Consider the following 8,717-nt stretch of genomic DNA (forward strand, 5'->3'; position numbering starts at 1 on the left):
GGCCCTGCCTGTGGCAGGGGGGCTGGAGCTTGATGATCCTCGAGGTCCCTTTCAACCTCTCTATGATTCTGTGATCCTCTGCCTCCATCTCTCTCCGTTCACTTACCTGTGCTTAGCTCTGGCCTCACTGGGATAAGTGCTGTTGCCCTGCATTCACAGTGCTGTGGTATTTGACTTTCAGCTAAAACACCAGAACTAAATGAGCGTTAGCAGCCTTTTCACGCTGAGTGCCTGCAGCCAACAAGCCAGTCCCTGTGAGTGTCCTCAAAACAGAAAAGGAGGTAAAGGTGGGTGTAGGGATGTGCTTATGTAGGTTTCATGGACTCCTTAGGTTTCGTGCCATGATGACACGGCATGTCATGTGCCCCTCTCAGCACTTGTGTGTGCCTGTGTGTCCCCTTTCTCTCGCTGTCAAAACCTGAAACCTTCAAAGAGGCCTGAAGCATCAGCAGCTGGTAAATCTCATGTTTGTATGAGATATCATATAAATGGTAAAGCAGCTGGTAAATCTCATGTTTGTATGAGATATCATATCAGAGGCCTTGCCTCCTCTTGCTCTTTCAGTCCCAGAGCACTTATTGCTGGGAGCACTGCTTCTGTCTCCTGAGGAGCAGCAGCAGCAGAGGCACATCAGGCTTCCAGACCCAGCGGGGCACTGATGTCCAAGCAGAGGGTCTCTAGCTGCTGTCTCCTCACCTCTTCTCTCCTCCGTCACTTTCCAAACACGGCACAGTGGTTTAACACAGCCTGTGGCTAAGCACCACCCCTTCCCAGTGGGATGAGGGAGAGAACTGGAAGAAAAACACAACCACAAACTAGAACTCGTGGCTTGAGATGAAACTATTTACTAAGATAGAGGAAAGAGTTATAGTTGTGACTACATGTATACAAAGAATTATAGTTATGACTATATGCATACAAATGCGTATAACAAGTGATGCACAAGCAGTTGCTCGCCACCCACCACCGAGTGCCCAGCTAGCCCCCTGAGCAGTGGAAAAGAGCAAGAAGAACAACTCACTCCCCCTTCAAAACTCTCCTTCTGCATGATGTCATATGGTAGGAACAGCCCCTTGGCCACTTGAGGCGGCTGTCCTGAATTCGTTCCCTCCCAGCTCCTTCTCCAGTTCAGCCAATCTTCTGAGAGGTGGTCAGGGGGCTGCCCACACTGATTGCCAGAGTTTGGGTCTTTGCCTTTTACATGGAATTAGTGATGGTGTTACAAAACAAAAAATGCCTAGGAAATGCTTGATAGGGAACTAGAGTTGTCCAAGAGAAAGAGAACAAGGAAGGAAGAAGTGGTATGGGAAGTGGCTAGGAGACAGAAGGGCATGAAGAATTAAGTCACTGAGTTTGCATCTCGAGTGATTTCCGAGTTCCACCTCAGGACACAGAACCCTGAACCATGAGCATTCAAGCCTGGGAATTGTTACAGGATGAAAAAATGCAGCAAGAGCTCCAGGTTTCCCCTGTGTTTGTCTGCACCTTGCAGACAGAGCAGGAAAACCTGAACCCGCACTGCAGCAGTCCAACTTCCTCCAAGCTCCTGGTGCCTGGATGCCCTGACGCAGCACTGGGCAGGACTGAGGCCAGCACAGCACTCCTGCTCATCTTCCAGCTCATTGGACAGCTATAAATTCAACTTACATATATCCTCCTCCCCCCCCCCCCCCCCCCCCACCAAACCACGTGCATTTTTTCCATCAGAACTAGGCTTTCACTTCTGACTGTTTTGCCATTAAGGCAGGAAACCAACAGTGAGGTTTATAAAAATCTAAAGGTTATGGATGGCGAGCGCTTCATCAGAAACCGATCAGCTTTTGTCCTGGGATCTAGACCTTGCTCTAGAGACTCCCTTGGATATTGTTCTGTTCATTGACTGGTACTGCAGGAGGCCTGGGGCAGCTCCCAAGAGCACTGCCTACATGGCAACCAGGCTGCTCCTTGAGAATGAATCCGATAAGGGGAAATTCAGCATCGAGAAGGACCTCGCCAAATCCCAGTGCACCCTGACAGTGGGCAGACTCGCTGCACAAGACGCTGCTACCTACTGCTGTGCCAGATGGGATGCACAGCAGCACAGAGCCATAGGGAACCTGCACAAAGACACGCTCTGCTTCCTGAACGAGACGTTACAATGCAGACAACTTGTGGGACCTTCCCTCTGCATCTTTATTCTAGGCACATCCTATGTGGGCTCTAAAACAGTTGTGTTTCTTGTACCATTTGGCCCAGCCTACAGGGTCCCTCTGTTGTGCTGCTTTCCCACAGCATCACCTGCTGGCTGCCCAGGGCCCCTCTCTGGGTGGCTGCCACATCTTGCCCTCAGGCACAGCCCCAGTCCCTGCCACAGAGCTGGGGGCTTTCCCTGGGGCACAGGCACACAGGCACCATGACAAGAATGCTGCTGCTGCTGCTGCCACTTCTGGCCCTGGCTGAAGCCTGGTTGCATCCATTCCCCTCCCCATGCCGGCTCCACTTGCAGCAGAAGCAGCAGGCTGTCCTGCGTACACCTGCGGGCAGCAGGCTGGCAGTGCTTGCTGCCTTTTCTCTCCTTCTGATACACGGACATGCACAAGTGCTGCTGCAACAGAGTCCACCACCTGTTACCAGAACGAGATCCAGAACTGTGAATATTGAGTGCAAAGCCGAGGGCATTTCAGAATGCCTACATCCACTGGTACTGACAGCTGCCTGCCAGAGCTCCTGAACGGCTCCTTTCTGTGACAGCAGAATTACAAGTTTCCTATGATTCGGAATCCGATAGGAGCAAATATTTGTCCTATAAAAGTGAGAATAAAATCTGCACTCTCTCAGTTCACAGCACACAGGACGGAGATGAAGGTACCTACTGCTGTGCCTACTGGGAGTCTCACAGCGGGAGCAGCCTGCAGGCAGCCCTTACAGAAAGCTGGCTGCAGCCTGAGCGGCACACTTTGATACAAGTGCCGAGAAACACAGCAGCCTTCCTGCCCCCATCTCTCAGCCTTCAAGGTGTCCCCACAGGCTTAAGCAGAGGAAGGAATTCCAAGACGAAAGCCAAGACACTTACGTGGCACTGTCTGTGTCACTATTCTGTGCAGTCTGAATCCATCGTTTCCTCTCCTTACCAGCAGCCGTCCTGCCCCTAATGTTCACTTTTTCAATGCTGGAATGGCAGCACTAAGGGACTTGCTGCAAAATGATGGATCTGTCACAAGGAAACTGGCAGTAGAGTTTACAGAACATGTCCTGATGTGAGGTCTGTAGCGCATGCTGCAGTCGACAAAGACCTGGAGAAGATCCAGAGCAGATTCACTCTCTCAGTCAGAGATGGGGGAACATAACTCTGGAAAGAACATGTGGTGGTAGGGGGTGCTGTTTGTGGAGACAAACAACATCCAGGGTTGATGCAGATGGCTGAGGAGGCCCATGGAGTTTTTCCAGGCATGAGGAATTCAGGAGTTCACCATCAACTAGTCAATTTGTGCTACAAAAGCAGGCAGCACTTTCTAGGCAGGGCTGATGAAAGATGCTTCTGGGACAGACCTGGGGGTCTGAGGAGAGCAGAGTGACCTGGGGAAGGGCACAGCTGAACAACCCTGCTTTCTACGTGTGTGCTTAACAAGATATATGGGTAAGATGAAATGGGATGTAGCAGATAGATAGATAGATAGATAGGTGCACACAAAACAGTTGCTGGATTGAATATTTTAGGTCCTTTCTACGGAGAAGGAATTGAGTCGGATGGGGGGACACATTTTGAAAGTTCCCTTGCAAATTCTTGGGCCAAAGATCTTGGCATCGAGTGGACTGATCTCATATTCCCTTGCATGCGCCAGCTGCTGGTAAAATCCAACTACAGCGGGTTGTTGAAAACGATGTTGAAGGCAATGGGGGGAGGAACATGAAAGTAGTGGGAGACGCATTTGGCAGAAGCCACCTGTTGGCCAGCGCTCAAGATCTATGAGCCTAGAGAGGTGCAGTGGAAATGCTGGTAGCACGAGGCATCTGACTGTGAGGACTGAAGGGAGCTGCTGAACCACAGCCTGAGCCTCTGGTCGAGCGCTGATCAGCCCTGGGAGCACAGTGAAGGCAATGCGCTGTGCTGCTGGGAGGGATGGAGCCTGGCTGCGCCTCTCCTGGACCCCCTTTGAGAGCTGGCTGCCAATGGGGAAGGGTCTCTTTTGGGGATCCCTCCTGTGGAGCTTTCCAGGGAGCCAGGATAAGGGTGAGGCCTTCATCTCTTCTTTGTGCTGTCACAACCTGCTCTGCCAAACTCTTTGTGTGTCTCTTAATTACAGCACCTGGATCGTCATTGATTACACAGAAGAGTGAAGGGACTAAAAGAGAACGTAAGTCACAGAGAAGCTTTCCAACTCACTGCTGCATCACAGCACTGCTTATTGCAAGAGTCACAGAACAACGTTTATTTATACATCATGGAAGCAATACAACAACATATCTCCATTTGTATATAATTAAGACAGATGTAAAAAACAAAATATATTTATTTCTAATTAATTAAGACAGATGTAAATAAATAACATATTTATTTCTATTTCATTGAAACGTGTAAATAAATAATATAACATATTTATTTCTATTTCATTGGGGCATACAACTTCAGAATTAACTTCAACCCTATGGAATTAAGAAGAACAAGGAACTTCACAATTACCTTAGATCCGATGAAATTAAAGGCATATACCTTCAGAATTAACTTTGACCCTACGTAATAAAGGCATATGCCTTCAGAATTAACTTAGACCCTACATAATTAAGGCATATGCATTCACAATTAACTTAGATGCTATGGAATTAAGGCATATGCCTTCAGAATTAACTTAGATGCTATGGAATTAAGACATATGCCTTCAAAATTAACTGAGATCCTATGGAATTTAGGCATATTCCTTCAGAATTAACTGAGATCCTATGGAATTAAGGCATATGCCTTCAGAAATAACTTAGGCCCACAAAATTAAGGCACACACCATCAGAATTAACTTAGACCCTACATAATTAAGGTATATGCCTTCACAATTAACTTAGATGCTATGAAAATAAGGCATATGCCTTCAGAATTAACTTAGATACCACATAATTAAGGCATATGCCTTCACAATTATCTTCGATCCTAGGCAATTAATGGCATATGACTTCAGAATTAACTTAGACGCTACATAATTAAGGCATATGCCTTCAGAGTTAACTTAGATGCTATGGAATTAAGGCATATTCGCTCAGAATTAACTTAGATCCTTTGTAATTAAAGCCATTTACCTTCCTAATTAAATTAGAGCCTATGGAATTAAGGCATATCCCTTCAGAATTAACTTAGGTGCTATGCAATTAGTGGCATATGCCTTCAGAATTAACTGAGATCGTATGGAATTCACAGAATCAGAATCACAGAATCACAGAATCACCCGGGTTGGAAGGGACCCCAAGGATCATGTAATTCCAACCCCCCTGCCTAGCAGGGCCACCAAACATCCACATTCAGATCAGGTTGCCCAGGACCCCGTCCAACCTGGCCTTAAACACGTCCAAGGACGGGGCATCCACAACCTCCCTGGGCAGCCCGTTCCAGGGCCTAACCACTCTCCTAGTAAAGAACTTCCCCCTAACATCCAACCTAAATCTTCCCTCCTTCAACTTAAAACCATTTCCCCTAGTCCTGCTGTTGTCAGCCCTTTTGAAGAGTTGACTCCCCTCCTGGGTGTAGGTTCCCTTCAGGTATTGATAGGCTGCAATGAGGTCACCCCGCAGCCTTCTCTTCTCCAGGCTGAACAAGCCCAACTCCCTCAGCCTGTCCTCATAGGGGAGCTGCTCCAGCCCCCTGATCATCTTAGTCGCCCTCCTCTGGACCCTTTCCAAAATCTCAATGTCTTATTTAAGGCATAAATCTTCAGAATTAACTTCAACCCTATGCAATTAAGGCGTATGCCTTTATAATTATATCAGATCCTATACAATTAAGGCATAAGCCTTCAGAATTAAATACACCCCTATGGAATTAAGGCTTATGCCTTCAGAATTAACTTAGATCGTATTTAATTAAAGGCATATGCCTTCAGAATTAAATTAGATCCTACATAATTAAGGCATATGCCTTCAGAATTAAATTAGATCCTACATAATTAAGGCATATGCCTTCAGAGTTAATTTAGATGCGATGGAATGAAGGCCTATGCCTTCAGAATTAACTGAGATCCTATTAAATTAAGGCAAATGCCTTCAGACTTAACTTACAACTTATGTAATTAAGGCATATGCCTTGAGAATTAAGGGTGGGAAGGAGGGGCAAAGGGAGAGGGGGGCAAACGAGGGGGGGCAAGGGTTTGGGGTGGGGGGGCGAAGGGTGGGGCTGATTGGAAAGTGAGGGGGGCACAGGGCATCAGGGTGGTGCAGGGTGGGGGGGCACAAAACTGTGGGGGGGGCACAGGATGTGGGGTGGGACACGGTGGGGGGAGCAAAGGGCACGGGAGGGTCATAGAGTGGGGGGGGGGCACAGGGAATAGGGGGGAGAGCAGGTGAGGGGGGGCACACGACATTGGGGGGGTGCAGGGGGGGGGCGCAAAATTCTGGGCGGGGCACAGAGCTTTGGGGATGGGGGCAGGCACAGGGTGTGGGGGGGCCAACCGGGAGGGTTCCCCCATTGAGGGAAGGGGTCGAAGCCCCTGCAGACCGCTTTGGGGGAGGGGGGGGAGCAGGGGGGGGGCTCACCAGGTTCGTCAGAGCCGTTGCGACAGTCGCAATAGTCGTCATTGACCCACTGAAAGGCGATGGTGGAGGAACCGTCCAGGCAGGTGAAAGGCTGGGATTCCTCAGAAGTGATGGTCCGGTGGGGGGGGGGGTTAAGGGGGGGTGTCCTCATGAGGGGGGGGCCCGTGGGGGGGGGGGTCACTCACTGCTCAGTGAGACGCCGCAGGGCCGCGTCACCTCCACAGCATCCGGGGGGGGGCCAACAGCAGGGGCAGCAGCATGGAAGGGAGGCTGGGGTGGAAAATGGGAGGGGGGGGCTGGAATCTATAACCCCCCCCTTACTGGCCCCCCTGAGCCCCACAGACCCCCAGCTCCCTATAGATGCTCCTCGGCTTCTCACAGATCGCCCTGGGGATATTTAAAGCCGCTCCCCCCCAACAAGGTTCCCTGTAGGACTCTTGCTGCTCCCCCAACAAAGCCCCAGTGCCCCCCCCATACAGATTCCTCCCCATACAGACCCCCCCAGACCTTCCCCCCATACAGACCCCCCCCACGCAGACCCCCTCCATATCCCCATGCTGACCCCCCCATACAGACCACCTCCCCATACAGACCCCCTTCATACAAACCCCCTCTCCACGTCCCCATACAAATCCCCTCCCCATATCCCCATACAGACCAGCCCCATAAAGACCCCCCTAGCCCCACAGACCCCCAGCTCCCTATAGATGCTCCTTGGCTTCTCACAGTTCACCCCGGGGATATTTAAAGCCACCCCCCCCCCCCTTCCCAGATTCCCTATAGGGCCTGCTGCTCCCCCTACAAAGCCCCAGTGCCCCCCCCATACAGATCCCTCTCCATACAGAACCCCCAATCAGACTCCTCCTCATATAGACCCCCCAGACCTTCCCCCCCATACAGAACCCCTCCCCAATACAGACCCCCTCCCCAGCTTCCCCCCCATGCAGACCCCTTTCATACAAACCCCCTCCCCACATCCCCATGCAAATCCCTTCCCCATATCCCCATACAGACCAGACCAGCCCCATAAAGACCCCCCCCATACAGACCCTTCCCACGTCCCCTACAGACCCCTCAGCCCCCTGCAGACCCCCCCGCTCCCTCCCAGTGCCCCATCTCCCCCCTTCAGACCATGTGACCCAACACAGACCCCTCAGACTCACCCAAATCGCCACCGAGACCCCTACAGACCTCCCCCCCTTCCCCTATAGCCCCCCCCCGCCCCAAGATCCCTCCCCCTTCAAGGTCCCTCCAGGTACCCTACAAACCTTCCCCTATGGAGCCACCCCACAGTCCGCCTCCTCCCCATACAGGCCCATATTGGCCCCTGCTTCACCCTACAGACCCTGAAACCCCCCAAGATCCCCCCAACCCCCCCAAGACCCCCCACCCCCACACAGCGCCCTCAAATCCCCACAGACGCTTCCAAACCCCCTCAAACACCTACAAAAGCCCTACAGACCCCCACCCCTCGCCCTCAGTCACCCCCCTGCCCCCCCCCCCCAGAAGTGGTCTGCAGGGGCTTTGACCACATCCCCAAAATGGGGGAACCCCCCCCACACACACCCTGTGCCCCCCCTCCCCAAAGCTCTATGCCCCCCCCCCGAATTTTGCCCCTCCCGCACTCTGTGCCCCCCCCCGCAACCCCCATGCATTGTGCCCCCCATACCCTCCCCACCCTATGACCCCCACACAATTTCGTGCCCCCCGCACACCCCAATTCCTTCTGCCCCCCACTCCACTTCTGCCCCCCCCACCCTGTGCCCCCCCCTTTGAACCTCCCCTCCCCCCCAATAATTTTGCCCCCCCCCCGCCCTGTGCCCCCTGTCAACAGTTTAAGGGCTGGTTCGGCCCGGTTCCGTGACGAGTGGGATGGAGGGATCTGCAGATCCGCGCCTCAGAAAAAAAAGGAAACAGGGGACCCCAAAATAATTAAAACAGCGGCACCGAGCTGAGGAGAAACAAACTAATTCACTAAGTATATTATGGGAATGCAAGAGCACCCC

At 51.7% G+C, this 8,717-nt stretch overlaps 1 protein-coding gene across 1 annotated transcript; it reads left to right on the forward strand.

The window, feature by feature from the left end:
• The first annotated feature begins 1,787 nt into the window (after positions 1 to 1,787).
• On the forward strand, positions 1,788 to 6,307 carry LOC125685362 (uncharacterized). The gene is given in 3 exon segments (XM_048928360.1): positions 1,788 to 2,015; positions 2,330 to 2,655; positions 2,657 to 6,307. Coding segments are annotated over 3 exon segments (1,029 nt in total). The 3' UTR covers positions 3,132 to 6,307.
• Positions 6,308 to 8,717: the final 2,410 nt, after the last annotated feature.

The sequence above is a fragment of the Lagopus muta genome, chromosome 28 (genome assembly GCF_023343835.1).
Source record: "Lagopus muta isolate bLagMut1 chromosome 28, bLagMut1 primary, whole genome shotgun sequence".
Classification (NCBI taxonomy): domain Eukaryota; kingdom Metazoa; phylum Chordata; class Aves; order Galliformes; family Phasianidae; genus Lagopus; species Lagopus muta.